At 43.6% G+C, this 20835-nt stretch overlaps 1 protein-coding gene across 1 annotated transcript in view; it reads left to right on the top strand.

The window, feature by feature from the left end:
* ATRN (attractin) overlaps positions 1-20484 on the top strand; it is a 151783-nt gene extending 131299 nt beyond the window's left edge. The window contains exons 27-29 of the mRNA XM_076335646.1: positions 4345-4452; positions 18371-18485; positions 19535-20484. Coding sequence (XP_076191761.1) covers positions 4345-4452; positions 18371-18485; positions 19535-19659 — 348 coding nt within the window. The 3' untranslated portion in view covers positions 19660-20484. The remainder of the gene's footprint in view (positions 1-4344; positions 4453-18370; positions 18486-19534) is intronic.
* The last annotated feature ends 351 nt before the right edge of the window (positions 20485-20835 follow it).

Below are 20835 nucleotides of genomic sequence, written 5' to 3'. Positions count from 1 at the left end.
TCAAAATACACACCTGATTTCAGAGTATCCCGGGTTTGAAAGTTGGCTGTGGACAGCATGGAGAACACAGCAGAGCTGCTGATTTTGCTTGTTCATAACAGAGTGGAGCTTGATTTTTTTTCCATGGTGGTACAGAAATACGGCAGTAGAGACCCAGTTCAGCGGGAGGTTGATCATAGCCTTAGCTTTGCAGCACTATCCCAAATTCATTGCAACCTCAAAGGTTGTAATATGAATCCTCAAAGGATGGCCTTTAATCGTACTTGTCTCATCAAAGTAAAGGAACGTGTAGCTTGCTCTGAAATATCTTCAGCAGAAGTTCCTCTAAAACCAAAATGTTATCTCCTGAGGACGCCCAGAGTAGCTATACTTCTAAAAACAACAAGCTATGGGTCCAGGAAGATCTGAATTTCAGAAATACCTTGAAAGATTAGATCTACAAATTTCCTGGAGAAAAAACCAACCCTGTTGATAAGACTATCGCTCTTTTCTGGCTCCCCTTCTTAACGTTCACCTCGTTCGACCGTAGACTGGTGTAATGGTACCAGACATCCCTGCTGATACCCTGCCTGAATACGTCCTGTCTGCTGGAAATAACTTTGCTCCCTTTCCTGTGGGGTCCTGCTTGCTTCTCTTTTACTCCGCCTCAAAATGAAAGCTCATCCGTGCCCCTTGTTCTCTGAGCACACCCATGGTTTTTTGCTCCTTGAGTTTCTACTTTTTTCCTTCTCATCTCTGTTGAAAATTGAGATGAAATACTCATGTAAAAACTTGAGTTCACTGCAAGTTCTAGATAGCCGTTTTGGTTAGCTTTTTTTTTTTTAAAAGCCATTCTTTATAAGGAACAAATAAAATCCAAAACGTGTGGCTTTCTTCTGGAAAAATCGACATCCCTTCATGGCTGAAAATATTGGAGCCCCATCCCAAAAGGTACCGTAGCCCTGTGCTCATAAAAGAGGCTCTGCAGGGGGCAATTGCTGAGATGGATGGTAGCGGGATGGTTATACAGAGACCGGTGACTGCTTTATTATCGGGAATAAAATGTTCGGGCTTTTCTTGTCAGAAAACACAGCATAGGTTATATTAGTCAATTAACCTGGTAACCTGAATAGCTGTTTTTCTTTTGCGTGAGAGCCTGTGCTACTGCATGAAAAGGTTTTCCTGAATTCCTCTGGCCGTTTTTCTCCCGTCAGTAGCACACAATTCATTTTGGATTATCCATTACTCAACGTGCATGAATTTGAAGAATCACTGGTATGAAACCCTGCGTTTCTGCACCGTTGGCTCCTGGATCTGTATTCTAATCCTGGGCGCTACGAGATGAGCAACCTCGGTGGTCTCCCATCCTCCCTGCTGTTTTTCTCCTTCACCGTGGACCGTCTGTTGAGTTTGTTTATTGTCAGGTTCTCTTAGTGTCTGGTTGCACCAAAAGCTTCAGGCGTTGTTTCAACGCTACACATTCTGCGATTGCTTTAACTTGTGATTTTTTCGGAAGGAGTTTTTCTACTGATGGGGGGGGGCGCGGGGGGGAAATCAATGCAAATGAAAGTTGTGCAGGTTCTCACAGTTTGCGGTTACTTAAATATTAAAGGCCGGTGGTGTGTTCCAATACACGCTTTTTGATATGTTTTTATTGTAAGCCTGTCAAATGTTTTGCCTTTAAGATCCTTTTCAGACCTAAGCGATTTAAGATATTCCCAGGTTGTCCTATTAATTTGTGATCTAGAAACCAAAGGTTTGCTTGAGAGAATATTGAGGTTCATTATTTTAAATCTCAGAAAGCCAATCATTACGAGTGAGGGTAAGCCAGGTTCTGGGGTATCTTGATGTTAACTGCTGCTGATTTCTAATGACATGCTCAACGTCTTGGCTAGGGAAATGCCACAATTTCTCCCTTACAACATGAGAAAATCTTTTAATTAAAATTTTGACATGCCAAGCAAATACTGAAGGATATATACGTGCACAGGTTAAACATGCACAGTGCATGCCTTGGGGGAAAGAGTGACATTCTGGTTACGGAACAATCATTTCTCAAATTTATTTTTAATTTGGGGGGGGGGGAATTTTGTAGCATGACTTGTGCTACACCAGAAACTGGTGTTAGGAAAAGGATGTTCCCTTAGGCATTTGCTGCTTTAGTTGCAGCTTGGACCTTTGGTTTTACCTGGTTTGGCTGCTGTTATTCGATGAGAGTCAGCTGGCTTTGGGACAACCCCGAAAGCGATGGCTTTCCTCGGCCAGTTCAGAAAACGAAGCCAATAACGTTGCTGTCAGCATTGCTTTTCCCTCTGCTCGCGTTGTAGCACTCGGAGGCATCTCTGCCTTCACAGCACTGCTCGGGGTTTTATTTCTTGAAGCTACTGTTGACTTCAGTAGGAGTCATGTTGCCAAATTTGCACATTTTCTTTAGTAAACTAAACTTCCTTCAAAGAGCTAATAGCTTTTAGTTCGTAAGTCTCTTAGACATCTTCATGAGGACAGCTTGTTCTTTGATTTTATAGCCATTAAACAAAGCGCTTTATGATAGCTGAAGGGGACAATTGCAGGAACAGCAACCCAGCAATCTGTTTCACACTTGCTTTCGTCTGCAATCTGCTGGTGTGCTTTAAATATTCGAAAACTCCTAGCGTTCTTTTACCCAAGTGTGAGTTACACACAAGTTTGCTTGCGAATGCTTAGTACAGCTCCGTTTGTGTGAATTGGTTGGGGTTTTTGCTTTGTGACGGTATCTACAATCCGATCCGAAATGCCTTTTTGTGCCTTTTTTTTCTTTTGTGGGGTGTTTTTTTTTTCCCCTTTCTTCAGAAAGTAAGCAAAACTTTGCCACTTGCCTTTTATGGCAGTGAAATTTTATATATGTTTTTTACTAGGCTTAGAACCATAAAGGCTTATATACCCCCCCCCCAAGCTTAGTTGCATCGATCCCATCGTGCCTTCCTGCCACCTTGCCTGAACCCCAAGCTTACAGAGACAGTCTTCCAGTTTTCTACACGAAAAAAAAACCCCAAACTGAAAGATGGCTTGGCAAAGAAAAGACCATGGAAGGTTTATGAGTTCAAGAAAACGGTGATGTAGTTAGTTTTGTCCAAACGAGTTGCACGTTGGATAGCAGCATCTTCCTTTCGCCTGCGTGCTGCGTCCTCTTCTGCCGTGCTGGATGTTGGCAATATATCTTCCCGGGTTATTTGGGGCACGATGCGTTTTGTGGTGTTTTCTTTAGCGTTTTTTGAGTGCTGTAAATGATCAGTTAGGGTTTGGAGCGTCGAATTGCCCAGAATTAATGGGGAAATGCGGGTGGTGATGGTGGGAAGCATAGAGGGCATTTGGTAGTGGCTCAACCTTGCTTAAAAATAGAATATAACTAGTATTGCTGCAGCTAAGTAGTAATGCTAAATGTGTAAAGCTGCGTACAACAAGTGGTTTTAGGCAGTTGCTGGACTTAAGGGTAAGACTGCTGGATTTTTACATGCTCTACAAAGCGTATGCCTCTTCCCTTATTAAATTGGGGCACCGAGTCACATCAGACCCATTGCTTCTGGGAATTAGGGTTATGGCTTCTGCATCCACTTACAGGTTGTGTAGCTTGCTGTTAGTATTAGAGTTTAGCCGCTGAAGCCAAAATGAAGTGTGTCCGCAGCTCAGCTAAAATTGAAATGCTGTTTCCAGCCCAGCCGCATAGGAACTGTCTTTTTTTTGTGTTAAATGCTTAAAAGTGCTGAAGAGTACAATAAAAAGATGTCTTGTGTCATGAAGGTTTGCAGAGACTTACCCAGGAAAAGGTTTTCTATTTTAATAAAACATATTGCAACAAGGACATGCTTGCCGTTTGATACATTTGCTGCATTCAGAAAGGAAACAAACAATAAAAAAGATTATTCAGTAGACGCCTGACAGCATTTTGCTAGTGCTGTTATAAAAAATATCAAATTCTTTCTTACAGTAGTTACATACTGCTGCTAGTTTAATTTTAAAATGGTTCCCACAAATCCTATGGAGTCCTGTCATGCCTCAGACAGGTGATGACAAACAACTAGGGTATCGCAGCTTAAGAAGTAAATAACTGCTTTATGGAGACTTAAGCAGATGCGTTTCCCCTCCCAAACGAGTCAGGCTAAGACTGTGTGTGTAGCTTTACTTGCAATAACCTGTTAAGTTGTAGTAATGTGCGTATTTACAATTATCTGTCTGTACCCTTAAGCCCGTTAAAACACCAGGAGGTTATTTTTCCATATTCATTGATACCCCTTCGTATTGGGTAAAACCTCTCAGATACATATTTTTTTATTTTCATTTTTGTGTTGGAACAATATGATAATAATATTTTTCTGTTTATTAAATTAGCAACTACTCCGTGAGATGCAACAGATGGCAAGTCGCCCCTTCGCCTCCATCAACGTTGCCTTAGAAACAGATGAAGAGCCACCAGATCTCATTGGGGGAAGCATAAAGGTGAGAGCTGGTGTTTTAGGATGGTCCTTACCACAATTAATCACGGATGCTTGTTTTAAACTGTGGTTAACGCAATAATCCCAAATCCTTTATTTGTTATATACCTGCAAGAAACTGTAAGTCCGGGAGGGCCAACAGATACTGGTTTTATTTGCTTTTATCCCTTCCAGGTATGCATGTGCAACGTTTGGGCTGGTTTAGATAACAGTTACACTGTTTGTAGGGTATGAGATTTTGTGTTTGCCTTGTTAATTTTTATGCCTTCTAATAGAGAAGAATGCAGCTTTACGCAGTAGAACATTTGGCTAGAAATAGCTATAGGTGCTGCGAATAGAAACCATTTTTCTGTGATATCTCAAAGCAAACAGGAATATAATCATGTCTGTGTACTGTAATAGTGTTAACATCTTTCTGATTATAAATACACGTTCAAATACGTCTTGTGATGCGCAAATAGGAGTGTGGAGAAATCATTGTCTTACAGCAGGCCGGCAAGTTCTTAGACACAACACGTATTTTTAAGGAAAAGCATATTTAAAAGGAGACTAATGAATTAAACGTCTTTTTAATGTGATGCTTTGACTAGCAGACTTGTATACAAAGGAACAATTAAGAACCTGAGAACACTGATTATTTTTGTTTCCTGTCTAAGGTAGCTGTTTCGTTTTATTTAGACTTCAGGTTTTTTTGAAATCTTCCTCATTAGCCCAGGCACAAAGTTTCTCACCTTCTATTACTGTGACAAGAAAGCAGGTTATGCTTTTCTATAAAAGTGTGTGTTTTAATTATTGTAAAGCACGTGAAAACAATCTGACCCGAGAACTTCTGTTTGGTGAGTAATAATATTTAAGTCTTGGCCTTAGTATCAGGAAATGCCACAATTAAGGTTGCCTGTACAGCTTTAGCTCTTCCTTATTTATGTGTTAATACCGTCTTTCACGGCAAGTTGTGACACTTTTTCCACCCGATTGGTGTCTTGCAGCATGTTCTGGGTGGACACTATGTAGAAGCAGCTTTTCAATACATTGTCTTAGTTTCATTATTTGTTCTGTTTATTTACTGTGTTCTATCCAAATCTTTAGTCCCAAGCTTGAATGATTCCTGTGATTGCCCCGCGTTTGAGTGCTTCATGAATTAATCATTACCTTTCTGTGAAGTCAGGGATTATTGTCCCTGTTTTGCAGAGATGAACCTTGGAGCGTAGTGAAAATAAAGGAAAATTTGCAAAGGCACTCAGTAATTTGGGGTAATTGAGTGACCGGACAGCTAAGCTGACCTGTCTCTGGGACCTCTCCTTGGAGGCTCTGGGTGGTTCTACTCCCCGTTGACTTTCATTTGACTCCAGATCATTCAGTTTTTCTGAGTTTTTACAATTTGAGTACTTGTGTTGTGAGGATGGTAGGCACTGGAAGTCATTAGCCGCTAATAGCTCACCAAGACTTTGAAATACATGCTTGTAAAATTGGATTGTCACTCAACAAATTAGCATGAGCCTTTTTTTTTCATTGCTTCATCGAAGAAGCCGTGGGATGTGTATGGATGTTCCCATCGGGCTGGAGGCGGATTTGTGAGGCTGTAGCCTGGCTGCTGATGTTTTTGCGTTGCAGTCTGTCTGTCTGGGGGCAATTCCCTTCCCCTCTTTGCATTTTCTGGAAATAAGCTAACTAAAAGCACCTCTCCTTTAGGATCAGGCCAGAACAAAGCTGTCCCAAGCTTTTCGATCTCTCTGACAAGTTTGTCTACACTCATAAACTAGAGAAGATAGTAAACTTTGGATCTCTTCTGTTCTGATTAGTGTGTTACTTCTCCTCCTGTTCAGCTGGCAGTGCTTTTGCCTTTTTCATTTGGGCTCTGCGGTTCGCTTTCTCCTCCGTACCTCTCTGCTTTTTGTTTTCTTCTCAGTTTCTTCTTTGATTATAGGAATGTTGAACTCTTCTCTTTTGAAGTGCTTCCACGGACAGCACCGCAGACAGGACTTCATCTTTCTCTCACTTGCAGCTAAGCCTCCTTGCTTTCCCATGGCTGCCGTCATCTTCCGTATCTCACTTGTCTGACCTCCTTGGGTTACTCAAGAATGGATGGAGAAGATGGTTTTAAGCATAATAAGTAAGACTGTGGACAGATGTCCTTTTTCAGACCCAGGAATTGTTACCAACTGCTAATTGCCCTCTGTGCTGATAACTCATAAGAATGTTTCTTAATGCAGTTCAGGCAGAAATGAGACGGTCTGATTCAGGCAAATAGCACAAACCTTGTACAGTAACCTGAAGCCAAACAGGGAACGTGGACATGGACGGTTGTGCCAGCAGGTACCTTCATCTGCTGGAAGATCTGGGTGCAGAACGAGGATGCTTTTCCATGACAAGGACAGTCAGTAATTTCGGGGCGGGGGGGGGGGGGGGGGGGGGGGGAGGTGGTGTTTATATAGATTTTTATCATCTTGCAGAATTTGGATAGGGAATGGAAGTACGTACAAAAGCCTGGAGTGTTTCAGCAAAGTTGAAGTCGCATGGAGAGGAGGCTCAGGAAGCTTGTGGGTTGTGAGCAGCTTGGGGAATGACGCTTCTGAGATAGTCTGTTCTGTTGGATGCTGCCTATAAATGAATTTAAATAGAAGTGACAAAGCGGTCTCAATATCTATGGGGTCAACTTCGGTTTTTCTCATTATCCCTTTTGCACCTGCATGGGAGAAAAGCTCTTAGCAGGAGGGAGCTGCAGGAAGATGGGCTGGGATGATACAGAAATGTGGAATTGCATTTTTCTTTGTGTTTTGTCTGTTCTTTAATTACTAGCCAAGAAAAGAGTGAAGAGAAATGTTGCTGCGTTGTTGGACTGTAAGCCATTCTCCAGTTACTCTGCTTTTTGCCGTGTCAAAATTTGAAAGCCTTCGTTTTAATGCAAGAAATCCAGACTTGTGTTATCATAAATGCATTGATGTTTTTCTTTCCTCATGCGAATCAAAGCCTTTGGTTAATAGTGAGTTTATTTGAGGGTTACAAAGGAGAAGTGGAAAATGGGACGTCTTGTCTGCAAGAGATTAATTTCCTTTTCCATTGTGCATAGCCAATTGGCAGCCAGTGTCAAGCTAGTTCCATCCTAAGCTAATGTTTTCCAGCTGGACAGTATTAGAACCGTGTTTTCAATTAGTATTTTTCCTGGGGTACTTAGAAGTAATAGAAAGTGATTTACCTGCAGGGAAACTATTCATATTACAGTCTGCAGCTAGGCAACACCTAACTAGCTGCTTTGGTTTATTTCCCACTCAACAGATACCCAGTGGATCACAAATCTACCACTAAATTTGCTTAGTTATTACAAAATCCATTGGCTTTTCTCTGCAGCTTTTTGTGCGTTCTGAGGTGCTGCCTATTGCAATTTTTTTTTTCTAAGAGTATTTAACCTCCCTGGGTATCTGGGACTCATCCAGTCTGAACTGGTGTTACTGTAACTCCGGCTTTTTTAGGTCTTACTGTCTAATTAATCTAAGTTTTTTAGTCCTCTGCAGTGATTTTTAGAAGAAGCTTTCCTGAAAGAATTTGGAAAGTTTATAATTTTGACATTGATTTCCAGATATCTTGAAGGTGGTAAAGGCATGAAGTTAACGCTTGTAGATTCTTGGGAAAAACACATACACAGCATAGCAAGGAAACACTTAGCTTGAGCAAAACACCTGCAGGTTCAGCAAGAAAATTGTTGCATTAGAAAAATTTATCCTTAAGTCGGAAAAAAATTGTCTTGGAAGCTTTTAGAGGATTTGAAAGACACTCTTGTAAAACGGAGCATTTGCCTAGTAGAGCTAGTCCACAGAGCAGCCTTTGCTCTGCTGTGTTTAGGGATCCAACGTGCGAAGCCCGTGCTGAGAGATGATTAATTTTGCATCCGTGATCGGCAGGCTGTCCACATCGATAGTTGCCTAAATGGAGTGAGAGAATTATTCGGTGAGCAAAATCCTTGTGAAGTTCACTTAGCATGTTCTGTCCCTTCATGCCGACGCGTATTTAATTCTGCTGTGTTAGGCTTCTGAGGGCAAAACAGCTTCACTGCAAATCCTTAATCAGACATCAGCTCACCAAGCTGGCTGATTCCTTAAAAATAGCAGAAAAATTGATGGAAAATAGCATCTTACTCTAGTAATTAGTTTGCTTTGTTATGGAAGAAAGTGCTGTTGAGTGGTTTAAAGACTGCCAGAAGGTCCCATCTGTTCAGAAGTACAGAGATGAAGTAGTGGGCTGATTTAGGAGTGGGCAAGGGATACCACAGATTTATATTTTCAGTCTACTTGTATTTCGCATCTGAGTGGTGCCCTTGTTAAATTCCTTTTACGTTGCAGTGAAGTTGCAACCATCAGTAACGAGCGTAGAAGTGAGTAGTTAGAAGTCCTGTGCCAGAGGGCGATGGGTTTGGGAAAGCTGCAGGGGTACCGCTGCGGTGAGGATTGATTTGAAATGAAACATCGTCCAGCTCCAGCACTTCTACAGGGCGACTTCATCTTAATTTTTTACGTGTAGCTCTATGTTGAGCTGTTTCGTGCGATGGAGAGAAGTTAAGTGAGGAACAACGAAGGGCCAAGGAGCTGATCGTTTTTAGTGCTGTTATCCTGTTCTGGTTGTCACTCTGGGTGACTCATTTCCCCATAGTTCAATGTTATTGATCCATTATTAGTCCATCAAATTTGCTGATGGACCAGCTGCTGTGACCCCCTCCCAACCCACTTCACTTAAAATGAGCCAGGTTAGCGTAAAGCACGGCAGGCACGAAGTCTCCCACTTCGCCGTGCCACCGAGCTGAGACTGGGGTGTCCTCATGCAAGCAGGCAGATTTGGAAGGCTGGCAGGCTTGAGCTGTGATATACAAAAGTAGTCTTAAGTAGAAATGGCCAGGCTATCGAGATGCATTGGAGGGAGACAGAGCAGGTTAGGGTTTTTCAAGGGTGGTATAAATAAGCTGACAGGGAGAGTCATTCATTATCCTCAAAAGGGTAATAGTTGGAAGAAGGGGATGAAATTGAGGGCGGAAAACACAAACTGAATAATCTTAATCTGATGTGGCAGTTGCTGGAGATAGTTCACACGCAGCCTTTGAGGCCAGAAAGGCTGGTTTTATTTCGCCTGACCTGTCTAAGGCAGGCTGCTCGGGCTTGCTGGCTTGTCTTTTGAAATGCAATTTAATTTCTAATGTATTTCTGGGGTTTATAGCACTTGCTGGTTCTAGGAGCTTTTCCCTGCATTAAAGCTAAGGTGTTCGAAGCATGTCATTGTGTAGCTGTCTCCTTGTCTTTAGCAAAAGCTCTTCCACTCATTACACTCGGTTCGTGTGCGCGAGCGGACGGCAGGAGCCCTCCCACTGCATCAGGGTGACGAGGGACATACAACAAGAAACGACATCACAGCTTGTACTTTATATTTGGTGGTAATTCCGCTTATGCTGGCCCACTTTCTAATTCATGGAAAAGTGTATGATGGCCTTTGAAGGAGTGCCATGCTAGATGGAGTTGCCAGTGGTAAGAAGGGAGCGTTATCTGGGCAGCTGAGGTGTGTAAAATGGATTAGCTGCACTAAAATTGCATATAGTCTGGCTGGGATCCGTACTGCAGAAGCAACAACAAAAGTACCTGATAAAACCTTCACCTAATGAATTATTTCCAGTTAACTAGTGCCAGGTATCTTGTTTTGATTTCTGTTGCAAAATTAGGGACCTGGGGGGAAACTTTTGCCACTTCCATAATATAATATGGAATATAAATATTTGGAAGGGAGCTATCGTAAGATCAGCAGAGACATCTGTTAAGCCTGCCTTGTATTTAGGGAATATTTGGCTGATAATTGAGATTTAACTAGTTTTAGATTTGAAGACTGTAAATTTTTCAGCAGGATGGGCCCTGATTTTAGCTGATAAGGGGGAATTTGCTGGAGGGAGAGGAAGGAGCACGAAGCTTCCCGCAGGAAAGGGTTTTTCTAACCTCTTTTTTTCCCTCTAGTGCAAACGAGTGTCTCTTCTGATTGAAGTACTAATAACAGCAGCAGCTTCTCAAAAACATTATCGGGGACCTATTTGCATTCCTCTATGCCAAGTATTTGTTTTGTGTGTCTTGTGTTTGCAGTCTTCATCCAACTGTCCTATTTTGTTGGGTTTTTTACTTGCACTTTTTCATGTGCAAAAACCAGCCAAGTGGTCAAAAAGAACCAGAAAAATCCTGCCTCTTCACCCGTATAAAATCAAAATAAATATCCGCTGTTGGCCATATATATATTTTGCCCAGATTTGATACCCATGGCCTCATCCATCCCATCCCCTCCCCGGGGCATCAGCAGGGAATTGAAAAAGAAGGGTGGGTGTTGGCTTACGTGAGTGGCAATGCTCAAAGCTGTGACATGAGAGTTTTGTCATTTCAGGGTGACTGCTTTTGAAATACAAACTTGCCTAGCGAAATCCTTTCCTTCACCGAGAGCTTGTGTCTGTGTTTTGCTGGATTGACAATGTGCACTTGAAAAGAGAAAGCAGTTGTTAAATGCAGTGGGAGCGAACTCGGTGCCCCGAGAGGCTGGTTTGCGTATATGCTCCCAGTTATTGGTAACTCGGGATGCTCGGATCTGTATTCTCAATTTCAGACTGTTAGCATTCGTCTGAGGGTTTGAATACGATTTTAATGAGTTCTGCACAGGCAGGAACCCGGTGTTGGGGCCGGGTTGTGCCAGCCCCTGTGTCACTTCCAAGGTAAGTATCGGGGACAAGGTAAATGTAAATTTTTAATCTAGACTCATTTACTGCAAATTATGGCTGGATGTTCATTCATCTTTATCTTGGAGGGCATACATATTACCCTGAGAATATGATTTTTAAAACTTAATACTCTGTTTTTTATAGAAAATTGCTTGTAACTTATTTTACAGATGTTCGGTCAGCTTTTAATGGCACAATTTAAAAACTTGCAAATGGAATTTGACCCTTTTTCTACAGAGTGAAATCATCTGAAGAAGTGGAATCAAATAATAAAGTTGAACTGTTTCAGTAATGTTCCTCTTCTCTTCCCCCACCATAAGATTTTTCCTTTATTTTAATTTCCTTACTGGAAATTGAAAACCATGTAAGAGTCATTTGATCAAACCATAGAAATATGTTTTCTTGTTAAGGGAAAAAAAAAAATTCTCTACAGTATTTTTTTTTATACGTTTTGAAAAGCAATATACTGGCAGTGTATTACAGAACCTAAATAAAATTGATGCTGTGTTTTTTAAATTACACAGAATATTTATTGTTCCAGCCATTAGTTTTGTGTGACACATTATTAACCTTTAGAATTTGTCAAATATAAGCAGCATAAATAGAAATAATGAGATGAAATAAAAAAGAAATGTTTAGGTTGAACATCACGCAATTCAACTTGATTGTGGAAAGCATTTGGTGCCGAAATTGTCTCCCAAGGGGACTTGGGGTGCACTCCACACCTGGGTCACCTAGAAATAGCCCAGACAAAGTCCTGGAAAATGCCCTGTTTGTGTAGAAAATCCTGCCGGAGAAGCCGGACTAATTAGTTGACCTAATAGGTCTCTTATTGCTTTGAAGTTCTGTAATAGTTTAAGCTTTACGCGTATTAAGTACATATCAAAACTCATAAACAACTGAAATTGCTTGGCTTTTTAGTGCTGGGTTTGGCCAGTAAAGTCACCTGTGGAAAACAGCTGAGAACAGATTTCGCTGCCTCCAGGAACAATGGGGTTGTGTCACCGCTTAGTAAAATACCATTAACTTCATATTTTCATCCAAAAAAGGGTAGTCGCTGTTTCCAAGCGCTGCCTAACACAAAACATGTGATAGCGCTTCCCGGTTAAAAACCAAACGCTGCAGTGCACCTTCCTGACGGTGCACGTTGCCCAGTAAAGCGTGTTTAAATCTGCGTGCCAGGCTGAGAGGTCTTTGTTGGGTTTTTTGGTCTTTGTTTGACGTTTGCACTATCCTGATTCCTAGTTGTTGGTTTTCTTCCACCGTTCCCATTGATCGCAGCTTTGCTGGTGTGGAGGAGCAGTTCAGAGTCCATTGCAGGAGAAAAGTTCAGGCTATTTGTGGCCAGCAGGTGGAGGGAGGGGATTCTGCCCCTCTGCTCTGCTCTGGTGAGACCCCACCTGCAGCACTGCGTCCAGCTCTGGAGCCCTCAGCATAAGAAAGACACGGACCTGTTGGAGCGGGTCCAGAGGAGGGACACGAAAATGACCAGGGGGATGGAACAGCTCTGCTGTGGAGAAAGGCTGAGAGAGTTGGGGTTGTTCAGCCTGGAGAAGAGAAGGCTTCGGGGAGACCTTCTTGCAGCCTGTCAGTACTTAAAGGGGGCTTATAAAAAAGATGGCGGCAAACTTTTGAGCAGGGCCCATTGCGACAGGACAAGGGGGAATGGCTTTAAACTAAAGGTGGTAGCTGTAGACTGGATATAAGGAAGAAATTTTTGACGCTGAGGGTGGTGAAGCACTGGCCCAGGTTGCCCCGAGAGGTGGTGGATGCCCCATCCCTGGCAACATTCCAGGTCAGGTTGGACGGGGCTCTGAGCAACCTGATCTAGTTGAAGATGTCCCTGCCCACGGCAGGGGGGTTGGACAAGATGGCCTTTAGAGGTCCCTTCCAACCCAAACCATTCTATGATTCTATGACCAGCTGCATGAAATCATGACTCTAGCACACTCAAAATATTTCTTTGAGGACAAGGAGTAGCTTTAGGGAAGGGTGCCTGACGGGTAGACCAGCTCCACTTGTCTGTTCATAGCACAGATACATCCCGGGCAGCACAGCATCCCCTTCGTTGACCTTCATCCTGGTTGCAGCCAGAAGGGAGATAGTCTTCTGGCTACACATTTCTTACTGCTTCTGTGCCTGTTGGCTGGGTGCAAGCGTGCTCTGTGTTTCGTGAGTCAAGGGCAGGGCTCCTTTCTGGTGCACCCTTTCTGGTGGGCTGCTGCATGGCAATTTGGCTCGTATGAATTGACCCACCACCAAAGGTGAGATCCTTTTATCCCATTAACTGTGTTCTTTGTCCACGTGCTCCAGCAGCTGGGCTCCGCTCTCCCCTCTGTGCCCCTCTCCTGGTGTGGGACTCTGCTGTTCGGGCACTGCGCGAATCAGTCATCATGTGCCAAGTGTCTGAGGGATGCACCTTATTTGCATAGATTTGAATAATGTCTGCTTTATTGTGCCATTAAGCCTTCAATAAAAAGGAATTGCTTCTATAATTCAACAAAGAGTTTATCAAAACACTCTAAATGAAAGTCTCTGTCAGAGGCTGGTTTTAACCACCTGATGAAAGGTGTTACAAAGTTTGGAGATCTATGCATTTTATTTTTTTTTTTTAAGTGGGCCATTAAAAGCCACCTGTCAGACTGAAGCACAAGCATTTCTAATGACCTGATCTCTGGTGCCTGAGTCCACTCCAAACCTTGCAGAGAAGCAGCTGGGGTCTGCAACAAGAGCATTCAGAAACCACGCAGGAGGCAGAAGTGCTGCAGAGGTGGGAAAGGCAAAGAGATGTGAGCTCTTCTTAGGTCTCCCCATGAAAATTCAACTTGATGAAGCCAGCCAGCTTCTCCTTAGCTGCTTTGTGCCATGGTAGCACGTCAAAACACGAGCTGGCTCACGGCAAGGCCAGCTGTGGGTGAGATCCGCAGTCAAGATAGCCATTAAGTTGCTGGTTGAATTACCCACGTGCAGAATACGGTGCCCGGGCTCCACCGCCGGGTTGCTCCGTATCTCGCAGAGGGCACGGTATGCCCTTCACTCCCGGATGACCTCTTGCTTGCATCAAATTCATCATTCCCGTCACTCGGCGTGAGTCATTTCATCAGGCTGCGCTTTGTCTCTTGGCCTGGTGAGCGCGCGCTTGGAGATGAGATGCAGTATGAGTCACAGTTCAAAAAGCAGGTGCCTGAACTGGTGCTGTCAAAAATAAATTTGCAGGACTTGATTCCTTATGCTGTTTTTTTGCTGTTATTAACTGCAGCTTGTCTCAGGAAGACGGCTGGCTTTGATGGACACTAGACCATTTTTTCCCCTTTTAGATTTAAGATCGAGATTAGCTGCAGCAAGATGATCTTGTGCGTAGTGTACTCCTTCCAAATTAGCTTGCAACTGCCTGACAGATTTTTGGATGCATCATTACAGAAAGTATACTTCCTTGCTTTGCATCGTTAATAGAAACGAAGTTCCCCATGCAGTGAAATATTAACAATTTTTTACGAACGCTCAGCTTTTCTGAGCAGGTTGACAAGGGAAGGGAGGAGGCTCAGAGGTATGTCCTCTGCCCTCCGTGGTACATCAGATAGATTAAAAATTCACCGCAGCATGAGGGTCAGACTCATCCCCGTGAAATAACACTGAATTTTAGGTATTGGCGTGGCCGGGGTCTGCTGTCACTCGCTGGGGGACAGCGCTGGCTGCCTGTTCGGGGCTCTTTCAGCACCAGTGACACCTGCATAGGAGCTCCTCATGGTTTGGAGTGGGATCAGGAAAGCAGAGAGGAGGAAGACGTGTGACCTTGAGGAAAGAAATGAAAATAAAAATCCCATGGAAAGGGAAAGATTGTGCCCACAGGGACTCATAATGAGAGTTTCTGCTGCACGCTCAGGGTTCATTAGTTGGAAAGGGCAGAGGAGGAGAAAGGGTCCTGTTTGGGGCTGAGAGATGAGCTAAATTACCCTCAAAGTCCCTTCAGCTCTGTGACGGAGCTCTTTTTCTCTTCCTTACTTTTTTACGATGTGCAGGAGAATCAGGGTGGTTTTGATACCATTCCAGGGGTCCTGTCAAAGCCTGAAACGCCTCTCAGGTCACCCGTGGTTCAGAGCAGCAGATGAGTTGCAGAGAGGGACTGTTGGGAGAGCTGGAGAAGGGAGTGTTTGTGTTCAGAGAAGAAATTCAGAGCGTTGCTCATTCAGATGAGCCAAACGAAGGCCGAGATGTATAGTAGGGTAAAGGCCAAGGAGAGGGTTAAGGCACAGAAGAACGTCAGCTGGATGAATAAATTGGGAATATTGAATAAATAAAAGATGGGAAAGAATTGAGGTTAGAAGAAAGTTTCTGGTGTCAGAACGGTGAGATCCAGGAGCAGGGAGCCTCTGGAAGGGTCTCGCAGAGGTGATGGCACAGGCTAAAAGTGTAACTACTTTTAAAGCAGAGCATTGCACTTTTACGTGCAGGCACCTGCATTAGTGAAGGGCTGGATTCGGTGACCATGAGAACTATTTTCCAGCTCCCCGTTTCTATATATTGGCTGGAGGATGATGAGCTTGCTGCTGAGCATCACCGTGACATTATGAAGCACATTGGGGTAGAGTTGCACTGAACAATTTATGTTGGGGAAGGAGCAGAGTTGCAGAAGCGTTTTGATTAGAATCATAGAATGGTTTGGGTTGAAAGGAACCTTTAAGGGTCATCTTGTCCAACCCCCCTGCCGTGGGCAGGGACATCTTCAACTAGATCAGGTTGCTCAGAGCCCCGTCCAGCCTGACCTGGAATGTTTCCAGGGATGGGGCATCCACCACCTCTCTGGGCAACCTGGGCCAGTGCTTCACCACCCTCAGCGTAAAACATTTCTTCCCTCTATCTAGTCTAAATCTCCCCCCTTTTAGTTTAAAGCCATTCCCCCTTGTCCTGTTGCAACAGGCCCTGCTACAAAGTCTGCCCCCATCTTTTTTATAAGCCCCCTTTAAGTACTGACAGGCTGCAAGAAGGTCTCCCTGGAGCCTTCTCTTCTCCAGGCTGAACAACCCCAACTCCCTCAGCCTTTCTTCATAGCAGAGGTGTTCCATCCCCCTGATCATTTTCGTGGCCATTAATCCAGTAGGAGTTAAAAGCAAATACATTAAAAAGAGATTAGAAAACATAATTTCTTCTTGGCTTGTTCAGTTGTTCCTTCATCCTTCTCTTCTCCCCACTATTTCTTCTCCGCTTGGTCTTTGCTGCTCATTCTGCTCAGTGCTGGGGGTGAGCACTCCCAATGCTGGGAGTGCTCGCTGTAACACCCAAGCGCTGCGCTCCAACCTCGGGGATTCAGCAGGACTGTTGTATTAACAGCGGAATAAGTAAGTTACTTGGCTCTCTCCAAATGAAAACAAACTTTGTGCTCAGTGCACGCGCCCACTCATACGCCAGAAGTCCGTGGGCTGTATTTCTGCAGTTGCCTTCTCTGTGCTCTCTCCATTACCTCTGGTAATTGAGTCGCCTGTGGGATATAGCACCAGGGTATGCTTGGCTGCTTTGTGGGAAAAGCATTATTTTGAGTTTGATCCCTTTGTTGGGGGTGGGGAGAAGATGAAGTCTGTAGTCATAAACCAGGCAGACGGCAGCGTACGTCGTTACAGCCTGTAGAATACGTATTTATCTACCTTGCACAGACTAACAAATTGTTGTTGCAATCATTACAGTAAATATGAGATATGGAAACAGTTTTAAGTTTCATTTTGCTTGCCATCATCTCTTTCTTTTTCTTTTTTATTGAGCAGCAGTAATTTAATAGCATTGTTTGACTCCTGTTCGGTTTTTTCAGTGTCTTGCATTGTATTGAGTTTCTGTTGAACATTTAAGTACAGTAGTACAATTTTATGCCTAATGGAAAAAGCAATAATTATTTCATTAATACCAGGGTAGAATTTGTCCGTACGAAACAAGAAATCAGAAAGCACTGAGCGTATCGGGTAAAATAGTGTTTCTCAGCTTTTTTTGCTGATGTGGAACAAAAGAAGGCACTCCCTTGTACCTGTACTCATGGGGTAGACTTGCATCCTCAGCTTACTGTTGTGCCATCCCACAATAACACTGATTGCGTGTAATTGTGTGTGGGATCAGGGCCTGGCTCAGGCAAGAACGTATTTTAGTTTCTGGGCCGTGCTGTTGCATTTTTTTTTCGTTCTAATGACATATTGGAATTAGCTGTTGATCATTCAATTAAAATCTTTACAAGAGTACAGTGGGAGGGTGATGTTCAAAGACACTGAGGGTCAGCAAGGGATCCATTCCCCTGCTCCTCTAGGGTGGGAGAAAGCCGGCTGCCCGTTATATCTTCATAGTTATCAATTCACATTTTGTCTGAAAACTCTATTTCATGTCCATGTTTGCAATGTAAGCGTGAAAGACTCGTATTCAAAGTAAACAGGCTTCAGTAAAGCATGTTAAGAGTAGTCCATCTTAGGATACGACGGGTCACTGAAACCAGATCCAGAGCCAGGATCACAAACTGGTCCTCTGCTCTACTGAATCCTCTGCTTTTCAGTTGAAAAAAGGATGGTACAATCCAGCAGACTTTCTAAAGCAGTTTCAGCTCCCAGAGCAACCAGCTACCTAAGAACGTAGTCCAGAGTGGTCTAGAAGACCCTTGGGAAATGAACGCAACCCCTTGGGAAGGAACAGAAACGAAAGCCAAAATTGGGGGAAGACAGCTTAAAGCAAAGAACAGTGAAGTAGGGAGGGGTTTGGGGGTAAATATTCTTTACGGTGTTAATGCGTGCAGTGCTGTGAAGGTTGTCATGTGGAGTCAAACTCTGGAAATGGAAGTTGAACCGCCAAATCGCAGTGGTCAGACGTGCCGATATTTGTGATATGCTGCTGACGGGTTCGAAGGAAAAAAAAAAACCCACCAGTCCTGTTGTTTAGCATAAGCTGCTCCTTTGTTATTGAATTTCGGGAGAAATACAAGCCTTCTGTAGTGCTTGACTTTTTAATAGCTAGAGTTTTATTAAGTAAACGTGTTTTTTGCGATGACTAGGGTTTTGATTGTTACTAACATTGGTTTTAGCTTTGCTAGCTACGTGCTGGAAATCAGCCAAGCACAGAAACATGGTTCGTGCCCTGAAGCTTGTACAATCGGAGAAAGATGACGCTGGGGTAAGAGGGAGGGTGTAACACAACGTATAACATTTGTTTTCTCCTCTTCCTTCCCTCGCTGCAGACTGTACCAAAGCCAATAGCGCTGGAGCCCTGCTTTGGGAACAAAGCAGCCGTTCTCTCTGTATTCGTGAGGTTGCCTCGAGGACTTGGGGGTATACCACCACCAGGACAGTCAGGTGAGGAATATCGTCGTCTCCGCTGGCTTGGTATTAACTCTGTGCTCCTTCCCCAACCTTACAGATTCACCTTACAGTTTCAGACTTGATCCCGCGGTAATTGCTGTACCCACACCGCAGCTGAGGATGTGCTCAGGTTATTTTAAGCTAGCTAGCTTGGGCCCTGCTAGCTTCCTACCTGAGGTTTGATTCAATTTCTTGGGTCAGTTGATGGATGAACATTTGATATTTGGATTACACTTTAATTTATGGCTGGGGAAAAAGGGGGATCTGGTACAAACAGGTTTGCAGAAGTTACTTACGAAAGTAACTTGTCTCCCAGCCTATCCCCTCCATTCCCAGCTCCATTTGTAAAGAGACATCAAGACCTTTCAAAGCATCCGTGCCCTCCTCTCAGCAGCTCTGGACAGAGAAGTTCTCTCCATCCAGCTTAAGGTTTCCTTGCTCCCAGCCCCTTCTCACTTAAACCTGCTTGCAGGGCACCGAGACGTAATCTCCTGGGCAGTTTGTGATTTCACTGGGGTTTGCCCAGTGAGCGTGGCGAAGCAGAGGATCTGAAAAGAGTATCAGCTGGGTTTGAGATGGGGTGGTTTGGTTGTGAGCTGTGTTGAACTAAATCCCAGATGCCCAACGGCGGTTTGTCTGTGGGTCTGCCAAGAGGAGGTCACAGAGATGACGGGTGTCCGGGAAGTGCAGTGGAACCTCCACGCACGTGTGCTTTCAGGATTTATTCTAGCACATCTACTGCAGAGAAAGACACCTCTCTAATATTATGGGTTTCACATCCATTAATACCCCACACTTCTTACTGCCAGCTTTTTCTACTGCAGTTGCTTTCGATAAAACATGCGGTATTTAACAGCTTGTTTCAGAACAGCCGCTAGAGTTTAATCTCTTAAGCCAGAATGCTTTTCTAGTTTGCTTTTTTTCCAGACAAACTCAAAAAAGTGATATTAGTTTTGTGACTTGGAGGGTTTTTCTCAGCTGTGGTGGAAGGATTTGTTTCTGTGACTGTTTTGTTCCGTGACTATTTTGTTTTGTTGCCTCAGGTCTTGCAGTGGCCAGTGCACTGGTGGACATTTCACAACAGATGCCAATTGCCTACAAAGAGAAATCGGGTGCAATACGAAATCGGAAACAGCAGCCCCCTGCACAGCCAGGAACCTGTATTTGATGCATGGACATCAGAAACTGTATAGGGTTTTAAACAAAACGGAAAAGTGATACCTAGGAGGAGGAGGAGGAAGATTTCCAAGTTGTGTCACAAGAGACTAGAAGCACTCAGAAAAACACAGCTTCCTTGAACCCAACTTTTTCTCTCATCTACGTGATAGTTGGCTTTATTTGACAACTGCTCCACTTAAGTTTTACTGACACGTGGCTTCAGATTGCTCCTTTGTTTTCTTCGAGTTTAAAGTAAAATAATTTTATTGCAGGTCCAGTAACATCCGATCGCCGCCATTCATGGTCAGTGTAAATAGAACAGTAGTCCAATATGAATGACACTCAGGTTTATACATGGAAAGTGCTTTGTAGTTCATGTATTTATCAAACTGTACAAAAAGAAAAAGATGCAGTGTTTACAGGTGTCAGCTCTCAACACATAAACACTACTATTAATCTTCAAAGCATCTTCATCCCTTGTTTTCATTTAATATGATACGTTTATTCCCTCATTATTTAAGTGGAACTCTCTTCCAGATACAGCGTTTTTGTAGTCATCATGGTCCAGAACATCAGGAACGCAGAAGCTGGGATGGTTTAAAGGTTGATGTCACGTGTTGCTCAGACCACATGCAATACCTGGAGAAGCTGAATGTTGCTTTTGAAGGACTCGGTGTTTACATAGTCTTAACCTGCTTGGAGTACACCACACACAAGTGCCTAGACTTGAACAGATCTAGGGAGTGAGGAGACTGCTACACACATTTCTTTTTAACATAATTATATTCCTTTAAAATATATGTATACACACACATATATATAGTCACCCAAGGCAGTCTGTGTTCTGTGTAATATATCACGTGCAGTCAGGGGAAAACGGCATTTTCCTGACCAACAGACTACTCGGCCAGATGGAAATATCTGGAGGGAAAGCAGAGTTTCAGTAGCTCATACGAAAACTCCTGGTTTCACCAGCGCTTTTAATAGAAGCACTTTGTGTCCCAGGTCAGATATGTTATATTTCTTCTGATTTTTCTCTGGTCGTATGGCCTCTTTCCCTCCCCCTTCCCTCCTGTCATTCCTCTGGACGGGAGCTGAGCTGTGGCGGGGCTCAGAGGCACCGCTCCTCAGCAGTAAGATTTGCTCCATCTCCTTACGGGGTATAAAAAGCAACACTCCGGGTGCC

Source organism: Aptenodytes patagonicus, chromosome 4 (assembly GCF_965638725.1).
Source record: "Aptenodytes patagonicus chromosome 4, bAptPat1.pri.cur, whole genome shotgun sequence".
Classification (NCBI taxonomy): Eukaryota; Metazoa; Chordata; class Aves; order Sphenisciformes; family Spheniscidae; genus Aptenodytes; species Aptenodytes patagonicus.
This window is presented reverse-complemented; position numbering and strand designations above follow the sequence as displayed.